The 16,714-nt window shown below is 50.1% G+C and overlaps 3 protein-coding genes across 3 annotated transcripts; 2 read left to right on the plus strand and 1 right to left on the minus strand.

Moving 5' to 3' along the window:
• Positions 1–550: 550 nt before the first annotated feature.
• Positions 551–5,303, minus strand: LOC139325506 (cytoglobin-1-like). Its single transcript, XM_070955420.1, has 4 exons — positions 5,188–5,303; positions 3,090–3,206; positions 1,131–1,353; positions 551–787 (listed from the first exon to the last, which is right to left on the minus strand). Exons 1-4 carry the CDS (start codon positions 5,292–5,294, stop codon positions 749–751), a joined length of 486 nt encoding a protein of 161 aa, XP_070811521.1. The 5' UTR covers positions 5,295–5,303; the 3' UTR covers positions 551–748.
• Positions 5,304–5,689: 386 nt separating this feature from the next.
• PGAP6 (post-GPI attachment to proteins 6) lies at positions 5,690–14,532 on the plus strand. Its single transcript, XM_070955406.1, is given in 18 exon segments — positions 5,690–5,719; positions 5,721–5,774; positions 5,776–5,868; positions 5,871–5,939; positions 5,942–6,100; positions 6,103–6,277; positions 7,288–7,465; positions 7,575–7,782; positions 7,925–8,061; positions 8,169–8,431; positions 8,675–8,997; positions 9,091–9,184; positions 9,341–9,464; positions 9,639–9,775; positions 11,672–11,850; positions 12,268–12,414; positions 12,735–12,851; positions 13,118–14,532. Coding segments are annotated over 18 exon segments (2,784 nt in total). The 3' UTR covers positions 13,415–14,532.
• Positions 14,533–14,603: 71 nt separating this feature from the next.
• On the plus strand, positions 14,604–16,492 carry MRPL28 (mitochondrial ribosomal protein L28). Its single transcript, XM_070955419.1, has 5 exons — positions 14,604–14,945; positions 15,061–15,213; positions 15,380–15,514; positions 15,829–15,915; positions 16,195–16,492. The coding sequence occupies exons 1-5, from the start codon at positions 14,652–14,654 to the stop codon at positions 16,264–16,266; spliced, it is 741 nt and encodes a 246-aa protein (XP_070811520.1). The 5' UTR covers positions 14,604–14,651; the 3' UTR covers positions 16,267–16,492.
• The last annotated feature ends 222 nt before the right edge of the window (positions 16,493–16,714 follow it).

Consider the following 16,714-nt stretch of genomic DNA (forward strand, 5'->3'; position numbering starts at 1 on the left):
GGATTAAACTCGGCAATAAAGAGAAGGAAAATATTAAATAAATTAGAGAAGCTAAAATTAGAAATTATATGCTTACAAGAAGTGCATATTAGAAAACAACATAAAAAACTTCTGAAGTGAATAAAATTAGCGACATTGTATTCAACTTTGGCTTGTCAAAGCAAAAGAGGAGTAGCATTTAATTAGAGGAGGATTTGGTCTACCAAATTGGGAATTGTATCACCAAGCGGCGATGTTAACTTGGATTAAAGAATGGATCTTAATGAGAAATACAGGACTACTGACTTCGGAAGGATTTAACTTACAACTAGGATGGCATGCTTTCTTATGGCATGGAAAAAATTGGATCCATGGATACTTCCAGAGACATTGTGTAAGGAATGGTTTGTTGGTAGTATGGGAAAGAGTAAAAGAAAAACATTATATGGAAGTACCAATGTGGCTTTCAACAATAGAAGCGTTGACCTGTATCTTTTTTCATGGGCTGAGGTGTCCTGGAGAATTCGGAAGGAAGGAGCACAACATGGAGGAGAAATAACCAGCACTTTATTTAAGGACTCATTTCATTTCATTCTATTTATATTTTATTTCATTTATTTTTTATTTTATTTCCTCCAATATGAGCACAATGAGGTGGGGGCCCGCTCCCCAATTGCTTAATGTCAGTCAGGGCTTATTTAAAGCTTCTGTTCTTGTGCATAAGCAGCTTCAATTTCTTCTCGAAGAATCAAGAAGAACTTCTCCCAGGCTAACTGGGCATCATCAGTAAACTCTTCTTTGAGGAGATCTTGGAAGACAGAGAGAATGGCCTGAAATAGGAACTAGGTAAAGGCAGAGCTATGAGAGGACAGTCTGAGACAAGTGTTAGAGGACTCCCACCCACATCCAAGTTCACTCATCCTGGGAGCCTCCGAAAGTGAGCTACCATGCAAGCAAGGGGACCCCCCCACCAGATGCTCTATCTTTTTGCATAAGCTCTCATGGCCCACTGGGGTCCAGATCATGGATACTGCAGGCAGGCAGGCAGGCAACTATGTGCCAAAAACTCCCCTCTGGGGAAGGGATGGCCACCATGAAGTTACCTCAGCTGCCCCTTGGCAGACCATGGGTCTGCTTCCCTTCTTGTGTACCTGGAACATGCTTAATGGGACCTTGTGTATGTTCTTGTGGCTTTCCACCAGCCGCTCAATGAGCTTGCAGGCTTGCTTCCAGTGACACATGCTTTCAATCAGCTGGTTCAGGGTCACCATGATCCTCCGGCCATGGAAGCCCACCTCTGGGATCATCATCAGGTCTCCTTCATTTGGAATGTTCTTGAAATACTGCTTACTCTCTGGGGATTCTTTGAAGAACCTGAGCAGAAGGAAAAGAGGCAAATTTTGCTCAGCTGCTCTCTCTCCCTATGCTGAGCTGGACTGGACTGAGCAGTTCTGCATTATATAGCAATAGCAATAGCAATAGCAATAGCAATAGCAATAGCAATAGCAATAGCACTTACACTTATATACCGCTTCACAGGGCTTTAGAGCCCTCTCTAAGTGGTTTACAGAGTCAGCATATTGCCCCCAACAATCTGGGTCTGCATTTTACCAGCCTCAGAAGGACGGAAGGCTGAGTCAATCTTGAGCTGGTGAGAATCTATGCTCTTTATTTCCCCAGGCTGGACAGATACCTGGCCAAACAAGATTTCTCACCCCTGTCAACCAAAGGAATCCAGATGCTGGCATCTGAAAGAGTGGAGGCCAGTGGCTTATTGGCCTAATAACCCTAATGCAGGTCTTGTTAAGGCTGAATTCCTTCTACAGAAGAATTATTGAGTCTGTCATCTGTACCTCTATAACTGTCTGGTTTGGCTCTGCAACTCAACAAGACAGACCCAGACTTCAGAGGATAATTAGAACTGCAGAAAAAACAATTGCTACCAACCTGCCTTCCATTGAGGATGGCAGGTTGGCTGCTGTTTTTTCCACCTGTATACTGCACGAGTCAAAAAGAGGGCTGTGAAAATATTTACAGACCCCTCACATCCTGGACATAAATTGTTTCAACTCCTACCCTCAAAACAATGCTATAGAGCACTGCACACCAAGACAACTAGATACAAGAACAGTTTTTTCCCAAACGCCATCACTCTGCTAAACAAATAATTCCCTCAACACTGTCAAACTATTCACTAAGGCTGCATTACTAGTACTATTAATCTTCTCATCGTTCCTATCACCCATCTCCTCCCACTTATGACTGCATGACTGTAACTTTGTAACTTGTATCCTTACGATTTATATTGATATTTATTGTTTCCTGATTGCTTATTTGTACCCTGACTATCATTAAGTGTTGTACCTTATGATTCTTGATGAATGTATCTTGTCTTTTTATGTACACTGAGAGCATATGCACCAAAGACAAATTCCTTGTGTGTCCAAACCCACTTGGCCAATAAAGAATTCTATTCTATTCTATTCTATTCTATTCTATTCTATTCTATTCTATTCTATTCTATTCTATTCTATTCTATAGTGCTCAAAAGGCCAAGAAGAGGCTGGTAGTATGGTTCAAGCCTGACTGAAGACCTTAAGCCTCAGGATACAAAAGAGTATCACCTCAATCCACCCACCCACCCACCCCATCTGATTTGTGCAGTAAATCATGGGGGAGGCTATGTTTATGGTCTCCAATGGGGTTAGGGGCCATGTGGGAGGGTCTCCTTGGTAACAGCCTCCAGGCATAGAGCCAGAATATCCCCAGCTGTCTTTTTGGTAGCAGGAGAAACCATGTTACTTCTTGTGGCAGCAGTTGGATGCTTGTCATTTATAGTCTCTGTGATGTTATGTTTTCATTTTTTAACAAAGTGTTTTAATTCTTGTATTTATTAATCCTCTTCCAGGGGAGTATAGCAACAAGGAATAAACCTCAGTAGCAAGGAATCCACTTTCCCGCCCCATACAAAATCAAGACAATGTCATGTATCTGGGAAGAGTCCCAGTCCCACTATTCAGCGGCCAAGAAGGCTGGGTCTCTTGGTAGACTTTCTCTGACCACCAAACAGAGCTTCCACAAAAGGGGACTCAGTTTTCTACTGCTAGTACCTGATGATAACAAGTCTGCCATTTTCTTCAGCATTGTCGAACACCTTTCCCCAAATATCTCGGATCAGTTGCTGGTCCCCTTCTGTCAGATCCTTCAAGGGATCTGAGGTGGGTGGTCTGGAAGGAAAAGAAGATGATGTTCCCTGACAGGCTTTTGAACAAGATGAGCTGTGTTCCCACAGTGGGCTGAAATAGCTAACAGAATGAAGAATTTTGGTTCGCAGCTTTAGCTTTGTTTTGTTACCTAGGGCCTAGCCTGGGTATTCTGCAAACTCCATAAAGTAAAATAAAAATGGGTGCATTTGGTAACCAGCTAAATGTATTGTATGAACGTGCCAAGAAAGTGTGTATGGGTTCAGCCCTGATCACCATGGTTCCAAATGATGAAAGGCATGACAGTGCACCAAGCTCTGTCCTCATGTGTTTGCAATGCGGTGATTCTCACCACCACCCCTGGCCCACCTGCAACTTCAGTGTCTATGAGGGACAGAGTCTGAAAGAGCAGCCCTGAAAAGAACAGCATCAAACTACCCCTTGCTAGTACTGGAAGTTGGCTAACAGCGGTTAGGTTTGCACATTTTACCTATAAAGCTGTGAGGTAGTGAAATAGTTTGCCTCCTGAAGATGTGTGTGCTCCATCACCGAGGTTTTCAAGAAACAATGGGACAGACATTTTTTTCTGGGATGGTCTGAGGATTCCCAACCTAAGCAGAGGATTGGACTAGAACAATCCCCCTTTGGGCACCAGAGGCCGGTTCCAGGGAGAAAGGTTTTTCGGCAGACTGGAGGGGGCCTGCACCTGTGCGTGGGGCTTTGCTTGTTTGCACAGCCCAGCTGCTGCCATGCTGCAGACTGGTGCCAGTCCATGGACCAGGGGTTGGGGACCCCTGGACTAAAAGACGTATGATCCTTTTGACTCTATTATTAACACCTCTGATTGCCTTAACCATAACTTACATACATAATGTAATTAGCTAGCTTCCATACTATAGAGACATAAATTAAGTAGCCACATAACCCATTAGAACAGCTCTGTACGACTTGATTTTTAAAATGGGGCTGATTTCTCCTTTGTCTCTGTGTTTCTATGGTCAACAACTGCTCTGCAAATGGTGACTGCACTCCCCACCACCCTTCATTCTTTCCCTGAAAAGCTGCCCAAAGCTGCCTTTGGTGCTCCTGGCCTGAGCAAGAAATGCTGAAGGTATGTGGTGTCTGGGAGGGGGTGGGGGAAGGGGTGGAGGGGCTTCTGGGATCTGCCCAATGGTGGCTTTCAAATTTTTTTACTACCGGTTCTGTGGGTGTGGCTTTGTGGGCATGGCAGGGGAAGGATACTGTAAAATCTCCATTCCTACCCCACTCCGGGGAAGGATACTGCAAAATCCTCATTTCCTCCCAATCAGCTGGGACTTGGGAGGCAGAGAATAGATGGGGTGGGGCCAGTCAGAATTTTTACTATCGGTTCTCTGAATTATTCAAAATTTCCGCTACTGGTTCTCCAGAACTGGTCAGACCCAGCTGAAACCCACCTCTTGGTCTGCCCCTCCCCCATCCCAGGGCCTCCCCCCTGCCAAAGCAGCCCTTGCACACAGCCTCATGGAGCACTTCTCAGTGGTGAAGAATATGGGATGCGTGAGGGCGTGGGGGAGTTTTGAAGAATTCTGAAGGACAGAGCTGAAAATAAGAGAAGAAACTTGCAAAATCCCTCTCATGGAATATTGTGAAGAGGCAAGCCTTTTTCATGAGATAAAAGGGATGTGGTGAAAAATGAGCTTGAACACTTAGGCTGCTTTGGGGAGCACCGAAAATAAAGAAGCTGAAGAAGCTTCTTGGTTGAGAAGTGAAACATCTTGAAAGAAAAAACAGAAAGTCCAGTTGCCTCTTGAAAAAGCACCTTTGGGACAACCAGGACCTGGAGGACTGAGACTCTCCACAGACACGGAAAATAAAGTTGCCAACGTTGTAGCTCCCTTGTTCATTTTTAGGAGACAACTGTATTTGGTATCATAACCTATCAGGTTCCACTTGGTTCCAAGATGGTCACATCTCAAATCAGCATTGTTTTAATTTGATCAAAAGATTCAGAACATGACATTACCTCCTGGGGCAGAGCAAAACAGGACAGGTTTGGTTGTGCTTTTTAGAATGCCTAGAATTTAGCAACTGGCCATGATGAACCCTTTCTTCTACACAGGGCAGAATCATTTATTTAGTATTCTGCCCTTATTATTTTCACAAATAACTCAAGGCAGTGAACATATTCGGTACACTTTCCTCCTCCTATTTTCCCACAACAACCCTGTGAGGTGGGTTTGGCTGAGAGAGAATGACTGGCCTACATCACTCAGCTCGTTTTATGGCTAAGCCGGGACTTAAATTCACGGTTCCTAGTCTAGGATGGCAAAAAACCAGAGGGAGGTTGAGGGCACCTTCCCCAAATAACATTCTCGGCCCTGGGTCCCACTGCCGGCCACTTCCAGGGGTGCCCCGGCAGCCGCCCCTTCACCCGCCAGGCAGTGGCCGAAGCGCCGTGGACCAGTTTGGGGCAGCGGGCGACTCACCCCACCATCAGCTTCCCGCTGGGACCCCCAAAGACGGCCATGACTGACACAAGGGAGCGCCCGTTAGGATGGGGAGAGGGGCGGGCGGGGTAGGGTGGGGGGAACGAGTTCGCGGAATCTTCCGGGCGGCCGCATTCCTGGGCAGTTCGGGGAGGGGCTGGCCCGGAGATGCGGCCCTCTCCTCTCCCGCTCCAGTGCCGGGCAGAATCACGCGGGGCGGCGATCCACGCGAAGCCGAAGGCAAAGGCTGCCAATGAAATTGCTGGGCGCTGAGGCGGCCTCTCCCCCCGCCAGCTGGCCGCGAGCCGAGGAAGCCGCGCTCTCCAGCCTCGCGTTCCGGCCACCGCTCCTCCCGGGCGCCTGAGGGTGGAGCTCGTTCGCCCCCGCCCCTGCCTCCTTCCCGGTCAAGCGCCGCCTGCAGCGCGTGCCCAACTGCCTTTCCTCCTGCCCCGCGGGGTCCCCCTGGCGCCACCGCCGGCCGGCCGGCCAGTCCGAGTCGGGTCCGAGGCTTGGCGGAGATGGCTGGCGCTTCGCTCGGCCGCTGCCCGCTGCTCTTCCTGCTCCTCGCCGCCGCTGCCACCTCGCCGCCGGACAAGAAGGAGACTGAGCTGGCCGGAGGCGCCGAGGGTGAGCCGCGCATCTCCCGCTGCTCCTCTGCCAGGCGCCGGATCGGGGAAGCCGCGCCCGCTACCTTGACTCGAACGGGCGCGGCCCTCCGCCCGCTCTCAAAGGCGCGCCCCGTGCGGCTTCCCCTAGTCGCCCCAGGCGCCTCTCCTCGGCAAGCAGGCTGTCTCTGGAAGGAGTCTGTGCTGCTTTCCCTGGCAGGAAGCCCACCGGCCCCTTAGAGACGGACCGGCGACTAGGTGGCTCTAAAGGGCCTCATGCTGGCAGGGCTTTGTGGCATCTGGTCTGCAGCTTCTTCCTGGGCACCAGTGCCTCGGAAGGGTGGGCCAGTGCCCATGCACTCAGGGGCAGGGTTTGGCTTCCCTGGCTTCCATTCCTGGGTCAAGGGGCTGGGCTTCAGGGTAGGCTGCAGGCAGGCACATTGTCTTGCAGCAGCCTCAACCGGGCGCTCGCTTCCTCCCTTCCCTCCTTCCTTACTGATACCCATGTCTAGATTGCTTTGCCTGGCACAACTGTTCCTGGCGACATGCAGGGCAGCAGGGGCAGTATCATGCCTTTATCCAAAAGTCCCAGGGGATGGCCGTGCCCAGTCCTCAGGCAGTGGGAGGGAAGACGGAGTCCTCTTTTCCGGAAATGGGCTTGTTGTGCAAAGTCCAGTGCAGTGATGCCTGCAGGCTGGGGTGTGCCTGCCTGCCTGTCCTTGATCGCTGTGCTCTGTGACTCCCTCCCAGGACTCTCGGAGATCTCGTAATAGCATGTAGACACTTCCTGCTCAGAGGCTGCCTGTGTGGGTGATGGTCACTCCAAGGTCATTCCTGGGCCAGCCAGCCAGAGCAGCCACTGAAACCCACCTGAGACCTGCAATGGAGACAATGGCATTTGTGGCCAGGCAAGCCACAGATCGTCCATTATGTGCTTGACCAGTAGCCCAGCCCCTCCCCACCAGGACCTGTCTGCAGCTATGGCTGGGCGCCTGAAGGCTCTCTATGTGGTGGTTTTTCTTTTCTTCTCAGATCCAGCATTTCTTTCTGAGTATTTTTCCCAGAGCTCACAGACGCTGTCCTTCTACAGTTGGTATGGAAGTGCCAAAATTTTCCGTTTCCGTGTCCCAGAGGACACAGTGCTTTTACGATGGCTCCTGCAGGCTTCCAGAGACAAAGGCCCTGGATGTGGCAAGACTCAGGTCACCTTGTGAGTCTCCCCTGCTGCTGCTGTGGCAGGGAGTACCAGAGGGCTCAGGGTCTCTGTCCCAAGGGCCTCAGAGAGTGATTGATTCCTTCTCTTGACCTGTGTCCTCCAGCCACATCCGCTATGGTGCCCCTCCTGTCATCAACCCCCTGGGCACACAGTTTCCCGTGAACACAAGCATCCCTCCTTCCTTCAGCCATACTCTGACCTTGGATGCTGCTCTGCAGAACAGTACTTTTGTTAACCTCACTAACCCGGCTGCTGGAGACTGGTTTCTCGCTGCCCACCTGCCCGCAGCATCAAGCAAGATTGAGGTGAAGGTGAGAACTGGGCTGGCAGGAGTGAGGGAAACAGCCTGCAGGAGATGTGGAAGTCCTGAGCCCAAATCTGTGGTACTAGACAGGAACTGGAGGAGCTAGAATTGAACAGGGCAGTTTCCCTGATTGGCTTTTCTGCCTGCAGGGTTTCTCCAAGTCTTGCAGCTGCACCTTCCAGCCTGACCTGTTTGTGCTGCGCCAGGTGGATGTTGTAGTCCTTGAGCCTGATGTGCCTGTGCAACGGGTTCTGTCCAAGGGGGCTAGTAGGCCATTTCATGCCAAGTGAGTAGCATGGGATGGGGGAGGGGTGCATCGGCTGGCCCCTTTAAGCCCAAGAAGCCTCTGCTGACTTTCTTGGGTCCTCTGTCTGCATCGGAAATGTGTTGCAGGATCTTTGTCCCCGAGTACACTGCTGGGATGCGCTTTGAGCTGGGGAAATGCATGGAGAATGGCTCTGCTGAGGCTTGCGCCCTCCAGGTCACCTTGGGTTCGGCTGTGCTCTCTTGGTCTTCCCAGAAGGTGCTTCACTGCCTGGAGGCCTGCAGCATCTTCTTGGCTTCCCCACCATGGGGAAAATGGCTTTGGATCACAGTGGAGAGCCTCGGTGGTGCCAGAGCCAGTGTGTCCTTTCAGATGGTGGTGTTCTTCATAGGTGCGTGCTCTGATCAGAATGCTTGGAATTGGGAATGAGTTCTGGCAACCATGGGGATCTGAGCAAAGGCTCTCTCCATTCCTGTTCAGACTTCTGCTGCTTCTTTCTTTTCTCATCTGACCAAGAGAATGGTGGCCCCTGCTTTGAGGAAGGGGAGGTCCTGTTTCCACCCAGAAGGGCGTCTTGCCCTCCCCATTCCTCCTACCCATTTGTGTGGTGGAGCATGTGCTTCTCTCCTTGCAGCCTGCAAGCCAGGAGACGCGGCCTCCTTCCTTGGCTTCTACCAGAGGTTGAAGCAGAACCAGGGGATGTCAATGCCGGGAGGCCACCTCAACAGCACACTGCTTGCCATGGGCAGCAGCCACAATGCCTCTGGCCCAGGAAACGCCTGCCTGCATGGCCAGCCGGTTGTTCGTGAGGAACTGGATGTTGTGTCTGTGCGTTTCCGCATTCTTGGAGATTCCACTGTGCCCATTCAGAGCGGTATTCCCACTCTGCTTCTCCTTAACCTAAACTCAGGCATGGATAGTGGAGGGAACCTGGTGTTGAACCTTATGCTGAACCAGGTGAGAATGAACCCCTGCTGTGTGGAGAGCTGAGGGTCAACAGGTTTTGCCTCCTGCCAGAATTCAGAACTGGGATCAATTTTGTCATTGCAGACTTCTGTGGGCCTTGGAAATGCCACTGTGTTGGCCTGCTTGAGCCCCACATCTCCTGCACTTTCCCTGAATGGCTCCTGGGGCTGTTGGACAGGTACGTGGCCAGCAGAGCTGCTTGCCAACAGTCTAGGTGACTGTACTTCCCCTTTCCTGGAGTACCCTGTGTATTTACTCCCAATAATGTGATGGTTTTCAAAGGACATGGACCAACACAGCAGCTGATTTGCTTGCTTCTTCCCCTCCCACCCAGCCTTCGCTCAGGGCTACCTCCTGAACGTGAGCATGTCCTCCAGGGAAGCTGCAGTCATTGTCCCTTACCCACAGTCCGACAGCTGGTATCTGTCCCTGAAGCTGCTCTGCCCAAAGGAATCAGAGTAAGTATTGGCTCTCTGTAGCACAGAGAGAAAACTGCTGCTGGAGTGGCTTTGTGCTTACCCACCCTCCCCCCCGTTTTCCCTTTGTGGAGCTGGCCATTCCCAATAGGACTGAATCTGCTGCATCATGGAATCTCCCTGGGCCCATCTTCTTTCTCTCCCCCTCTTGTGCAGAGACTGTGATCAAGCTCAAGGCCAGGTAACCATGCTTGCCTACCTCACCCCCTGCTTTGATGATTGTGGGACCTACGGACAATGCAGCCTCATGAGACGCCATGGTTACCTCTACACAGGCTGCATCTGCAAGGCTGGTAAGAGAGATCCTAGCCAGCACTTTCTTGCTCCTGTCCCCCAGGCTGCTCCTTTTGGATTTAGCTCCCAGGCCTCCCAGCCGGGGCAGCTCTGCCTCAAGTCCCCTCCTCCAAGAAAGGAGCGCTAGCACCACCAGGACCCACCTTCTGCATGGAGCTGCCTTCCTGCTTGGGTGCCTCTGGGAGTGGCTGTACTACTCCAAAAGCACTTTGTAAATGAAGCCAAGTGTATTGGGAGGCCAGTGGCCACACGACTTTAGAAGCACACACCTGGACCCAAGTAAAGAGGGACAAAGATATAGTTGAGTTGAAGAACATGCCTTTACAGACCAGTTGCTCTAACATCTGTAGTCATGAAAACCTTTGAAAGGCTAGTGCTGTCCCACTTGAAAACCGTCCCATTTGACCCCTTGCAATTTGCATACCAAGAAAATAGATCAACAGATGCTGTTAATAATTAATTGTATTATTAATTAATTATAATACAACATCTTGAATCTCCAAAGACCTATGCAAGGGTCCTCTTTGTAGACTTTAGTTCAGCATTCAATACCATCATTCCAGACACTCTTCTAACTAAGCTAAACCAGCTAGAGGTACCTGAACACACTTGTAAGTGAATCATAAGCTTCCTAACAAACAGGAAGCAGCAGGTGAAGCTAAGCAGAATCACATCAGATACCTGTACAATTAGCACAGGGCCCCCCAAGGCTGTGTGCTCTCCCCACTTCTCTCTGTATACCAATGACTGCATCTCTAACGATCCATCTGTTAAATTACTGAAGTTCGCAGATGACACAACAGTGATCGGTCTCACTTGAGACAATGAATCTGCATACAGGCGGGAGGTTGAACAACTAGCCTCATGGTGCGCCCAGAACAATCTGGAACTGAACACACTCAAAACCGTAGAAATGGTGGTAGACTTTAGGAGAAACCCTTCCATACTTCCACCTCTCACAATACTAGACAACACAGTATCAACAGTAGAGACTTTCAAATTTCTAGGTTCTACCATATCTCAAGATCTAAAATGGACAGCTAATATCAAAAACATCATCAAAAAAGCACAACAAAGAACGTTCTTTCTGCGCCAACTCAGAAAGCTCAAACTGCCCAAGGAGCTGCTGATATAGTTCTACAGAGGAATTATTGAGTCTGTCATCTGCACCTCCATAACTGTCTGGTTTGGCTCTGCAACCCAACAAGACAAATCCAGACTTCAGAAGATAATTAGAACTGCAGAAAAAACAAATTACTACCAACCTGCCTTCCATTGAGGACCTGTATACTGCACGAGTCAAAAAGAGGGCTGTGAAAATATTTACAGACCCCCTAGCATCCTGGACATAAACTGTTTCAACTCATATTCTCAAAACGATGCTATAGAGCACTGCACACCAGAACAACTAGACACAAGAACAGTTTTTTCCTGAACGCCATCACTCTGCTAAACAAATAATTCCCTCAACACTGTCAAACTATTTATTAAGTCTGCACTATTAATCTCATCGTTCCTATCACCCATCTCCTTCCACTAATGACTATAGGACTGTAACTTTTTTGCTTGTATCCTTAAGATTTATATTGATATTGTTTCCTGATTGCTTATTTATGCCGTATGAGTATCATGATGAACGTATCTTTTCTTTTATGTACACTGAGAGCATATGCACCAAGACAAATTCCTTGTATGTCCAATCACACTTGGCCAATAAAAAATCCTATCCTATCCTATCCTATCCTATCCTATCCTATCCTATCCTATCCTATCCTATCCTATCCTATCCTATCCTATCCTATCCTATCCTATCCTATCCTATCCTATCCTATCCTATCGTTTGGCAGTGCATTGCTTTTTGTAGCTAATGTCTTCCCTGTCTTTTCCTCTTGCAGGTTGGGCTGGCTGGAGCTGCACAGATAGAACCAAGGCCCAGTCTGTAGGCACCCAGATCCTGGCCACCCTCTTGCTCACCCTCAGCAACCTGTTCTTCCTGCCTGCAATTGCTGTGGCCCTTTACCACTATCACCTAGTTGAGGCTTCCGTCTATACCTTCACCATGTTCTTCTCCACAGTAAGTTTTTTGTTTTTCTTTAGTCCAATGCATGTTGTGGAGCAGTTCAGTTCTTTGCAATGGAAAGTGGGCAAGTTGGCTTCCATTTCTTGGCCTGCCTGGGTGAATGAGGGTTTCTGGAATTCTCTTGGCCCCACTGGACTTCCGAGCCAGGAAGGATATAGGAGCCATTCTGGGCCAAGTTCTTGAAGATAATAACAGTAAAGAGTTGGAAGGGACCTTGGAGGTCATCTAGTCCAACCCCGTTCACACAGGAAACCTATACTAGGGATTTGAACTGCCGAACTGCTGACCTTTCTGATCGACAAGTTCAGCATCTTAGCTACTGAGCCACGTAGTCAGGCTTGAGCCACCTAGCCAGATGCAGACAGCCCCCTTTCTGGCACCATTTCTACTTCTTCCTTACTGTGGTTACAGTTCTACCACGCCTGTGACCAGCCTGGCATTGCTGTAATGTGCATTATGGACTACGACACATTGCAGTTCTGTGACTTTCTGGGCTCTGTTGTCTCCATCTGGGTGACCATTCTGTGCATGGCACAGGTCGAAAAGATCCTGAAATATGTATGTATGGGGAGCCATAGGCAATTCCTAATTAAAAGTTGGGAAGAAATGGGGGAGGAAGCCAGATTATGGGATGGAAGAGGTGAACTTTTCCCCTTGAGCCATTCTTGCCTGGCGCTTCTTGGCTGCAGTGTAAGCGACCAGCACAAGTGGTAGTGGTGAGTGTTGGCTAGGAAGCTGACCTTGAACACTCATTTGTGCTAGGCTTTTGTGTTCCAAGGCAAGGAAGGGAGGAGGGAGTGGGTGGATCCCTCATTGCCATCAGCAGCTTCCAAAGCAGTCCTGGATCTTCTTGTTTGGGCTTTTCTCCTTTGCTCTAGGTCCTCTGCGTGCTGGGGACTCTGGTCATTGCAATGTCACTACAGCTGGACCGCAGGGGTGTGTGGAATATGATGGGCCCCTGTGTCTTTGCCCTCACCATCATGGCCAGCATTTGGGTATGTCACTGCTGCCTTCTGGGCTTCCTTCCTGAAGCTCCCTATGATCAGCAAACCTCTAAGCTCGGGTGGCAGGAAGCCTGTTGCCATTTGCTCCTCAGGCATTTGATTGCAACCAATTAGGCCTGAGGGCACTTTGTTTTTACAAGAAATGCAAGACATGTTAAGAGCAGGTTCTGTAACAGGCTATCTGAGTTCTTTCCCTGGAGCAAGCTGGCAAGTCCGTTGGCTGTGCTGCTCCCAGTAAGCCATCTTTCCTCCCACAGGTCTATCGTGGAATCTCCCAGCGCCACTGCTACCCTCCCTCTTGGAAGCGCTGGGCCTTTTTCCTCTTCCCCGGGACCAGCTTGGCACTCGTGGCCATAGCAGTGTACACCTTCATGGAAACCACTGAAAATTACTATTACACGCACAGCATCTGGCACATCCTGGTGGCAAGCAGCGTGGCCTTCCTCCTCCCTCCTGGAGATAAGCAGAAAGACCCATGGGCCTGGTCCCGTAAACTGCTGTGCCATTACCAAATCTGTAGGAATGACCAGGAGGAACTCTACACAGTGAGGTGACTAGAAAGGAGGAACTGATGCAGCCAGACTCCCTCCCAATGGAATCACTTAATTTGGCAAAAGGAATGTGAACCCTCCCCCATTCCTCCTGCTGTGCTGGACGAAAATGAAGGCAGCCAGGCAGTGCAATATCAGGCTGGAGAGGAGGCTGTCTGATAGAGCCTGGGGCTTTCTGAATCTTGGGAAATGTGGCTTCATCTTGTGGCAGCCTTGGGAATAATGAGCAGCAAGAAAATAAGATGCTTCGGCAGCGGAGAAAATGGCTGGGGATTGAGGCAATTCAGGGGGACTGAAGGCAGGAGTATCCAAGCCTCTCTGTTTCTGCCCTGCATCCACCACCTTGCCTCCACAGCCAAGACCATTGGCCCATGAAAACAGGCTAGGAAGGGGCTTTCTGCTCAGAAGAGTGTCACCCATTCCAGATTGGCTTGTTCAAACTCAGGTATGAATAGCACTTTATTGGTACACTAAGACTCCTGGTATGTTCTTTTTTCAAATACAAACTCCCTTCCTGGGTGGGGGCAGGGCAGGGCAGGAAACGTCCTTGGAATCCTTGGCCAAGGATGGTCCAGGACCAGGTCACATCTGTGCAGCAGCGGAGCCCGTTCCTGAAGGCAGAAGAATCAAGCCTCTGAACAGTCCCCAGTTCTCAGGGACGGAGAGTAGTTGGTGCTGCGGTCAGATTGCTTTTACATTGTCTCGGGAAAAGCTTTAGCATCTGCAGTTCGCGATATCCTACTATTTGTATTCCATCGAGCCCTCTGCGGCATTTTAAAGCTTTTTAAAACGGAACACCTTCCTTTAACTTTCACGTCTTTAATTAAAATACCTTCAACTCAATTAAAAGTAAAGCTTGCATTGGTTACAAAGAGAGAAGGGCACCCAGAGCGGATCTAGTGGAAGCGGTTCATCTGAGCAAGCGAGGCGGGGGTGGGGAGGGGGCACATCGATGTAACAGCCGCCTGCTTGCCGGGATGGGCAGGAAGCATTTCGGAAGGGCGAAGGGATGGCGCGGGCGCGCACGCGCGAACTCCTGGCCGGCCCTGCTTGGACGGTCGGCGGGAGGCGACCAAGCGCCCCGGAGAGCTCACGCTCACTCTCGCTCTCTGCGTGCGTGCCCCCTCCCGGAAGGGAGGTCCGCTATCCGCCCTCCCCTTCTGGCTCGGCTATGCCAACGAGACGCAGGCGGAAGCGGTGAGCGGCCGAGGCAGCAGCTTCCGGCGTGGTCCCGCGCGCGATGCAGCTGCACAAGGTGGCCCCGCGGCTGTGGGACTCGCTGCGCCTGCAGCGCGGGATCCTCGCCCGGCTGCCACCTCACTACCTGCGGGCCTTGCGCGAGGACGCCGCCGCGCCGCCCCCCGCCGTCCACTGGAGGCCGCCCGCCGGCGAGTACGCGCGCCGCCCGGGGCCTCTGGAGGGTGTGCGGCAGCAGGTGGTGCCGGTGCCCGTCTATTTCCCTCCCGAAAGCCAGGAGGGGCTGTGGGGCGGCGAGGGCTGTGTGGCGGGCTACCGCTACGCCCACGACGACAAGGTGGGTCTGTGGCCCTGCGCTTGGAGCAGGCTTGGGGTGCTTGTCCCTCTGCCGGGGGGGTTGGGCCTCCTGCGCGTCACCCCCCTGGCTCCATCTCCTTCCTTGGTGCCTTCAGCTCTCGAGGCGGTTGAAGAAGATGTGGAAGCCGCAGGTTTTCAATCGCGAATTCTACAGCGAGATCCTAGACAAGAAGTTGAGAATTGCCGTCACCATGAGGACGCTGGAGCAGATGGACAAAGCTTTCGGCTTTGACTTCTACATCTTAAAGGTTTGCAGCTGGTTTCGGAACTCAGACTTTCCTTCCCAGCTCTGGTCAGTGCATGATGACAATGACTTGAGACTGTGCAGGGCCTTCTTTGACTGAGGCAGTTGCCTACAAGGCCACCTGTAACTCATAAGGTAGACAGTGGCATTTCATCCCTTCCATTTTACAGACCCCGAAGTCTGAGTTGTGTTCCAAATTGGGCATGGACCTGAAGCGCACCTTGCTTTTGAGACTGGCACGCAAGGACCCTTCTCTCCACCCAGATGATCCAGCCAAGAGGGAGGCTGTTTATAACAAATACAAGGTGACTCTCCTTTGCAAGAATGTCTAGGAAGGCCTACAGGTGGTTTCTTTCTGCAGGATGCGGTTTTTTCACCATCTGTTGGTGCAAGACAATAACACAGAGGGAAGTGCAATCTTTGTAACTTTTGGCTACAGTCACATCTCTCTTGGAAAAGAGCTTCCATTCCAATAGTCTATCGTGTTGGCATGTAGTTTTCTCTGTTAGAGTTTTTCCTCCTATGTTTACCTATATCTGCACTTTTTCCATAATCATAGCTATCTGGTTTCTCAGTAAGTTTCTGTGCTGCAGTTTAGCAAACTGAACTTTGCCTACAGGAGTTTGTCATTCCAGAAGAGGAGGCTGAATGGATTGGACTGAGTTTGGAGGAAGCTGTGGAGAAGCAGAGAGTCCTGGAGAAGAAGGTAATGTGGTTTAGGCACCTCACAGAGGGATTGTGCCAGTGAAGTTGGTGGGCCAGTCCTTGCAATTCCTTGATTGTGCAACATCTGTCTAGATTAGAATATCTACCTACTCATAACCAATAATCAGTTGTATTCTCGATTGCATTTCTTTCCATTGATTCAGTATATCTTTTGGAACCTTGCTTTCAGGAGCCCCTCAGTCAGGCTGAGACCAGTCTTCATGAGGTGCTATTAGCTGAAATCAAGGGCGATTGTAAGACTGTATCTGTATTTTCTTAGGACCCTGTTCCCCTGTTCAGAGTTTATGCAGAAGAACTGATCCTACACCTCCAAAAACAGCAGACGTTTTAACAAGGAAAATTTAACCTGGGCTTTGAGAATTTTCTGCTCTCTTTGGTTTCTCTCATGCATGTCAAATACAGCAGGACTGAATACCAAGAAGCTTTTTAACGCCTAATTGATGATTCAGAGGATGGATTGACAAAGGTCTTTCTTGTTATTTGGCATTTGGGAGAGCCAGCCATCCTGAACTGCATGCTTATTACTCAGCACCAATAAAGAAGACTGTTTAATCTGCTGCCGAGATTGTGTTCTTGTCTTCATCTGCTGAGACTTTGTACATGCAACTTGCTTTGGCACCTTAGATCTTAGCTTGGACACTGAGTCAAGTGGGTAATTGACACAATGTTCCCTCAATAGCCATCTTTGTAAAAAGACGGGATTGGGACAGCGGTTCCCTTGGACATGTCATTTTCCTACTTTTTGGCCAGAGAAGCAAGTATTTGCATTGTAGAACAAA

This window comes from Pituophis catenifer, unplaced genomic scaffold (assembly GCF_029215685.1).
Source record: "Pituophis catenifer annectens isolate HBS135680 unplaced genomic scaffold, rPitCat1.0.hap2 SCAF_16, whole genome shotgun sequence".
NCBI lineage: Eukaryota > Metazoa > Chordata > Lepidosauria > Squamata > Colubridae > Pituophis > Pituophis catenifer.

Bases quoted from the DNA above. Each gene is read 5' to 3' on its own strand.
- LOC139325506 (XM_070955420.1), bottom strand. From the start codon at position 5,294: ATGATTCTGCCCTGTGTAGAAGAAAGGGTTCATCATGGCCAGTTGCTA. The intron at 3,207-5,187 runs GTAATGTCATGT...TTTTCCTTCCAG, and splicing joins GTTTTGCTCTGCCCCAGGAG to ACCACCCACCTCAGATCCCT. The intron at 788-1,130 runs GTACACAAGAAG...CTGTCTTCCAAG, and splicing joins TCCCATTAAGCATGTTCCAG to ATCTCCTCAAAGAAGAGTTT.
- MRPL28 (XM_070955419.1), top strand. From the start codon at position 14,652: ATGCAGCTGCACAAGGTGGCCCCGCGGCTGTGGGACTCGCTGCGCCTG. The intron at 15,515-15,828 runs GTGACTCTCCTT...CTTTGCCTACAG, and splicing joins CTGTTTATAACAAATACAAG to GAGTTTGTCATTCCAGAAGA. The intron at 15,916-16,194 runs GTAATGTGGTTT...GTATTTTCTTAG, and splicing joins AGAGAGTCCTGGAGAAGAAG to GACCCTGTTCCCCTGTTCAG.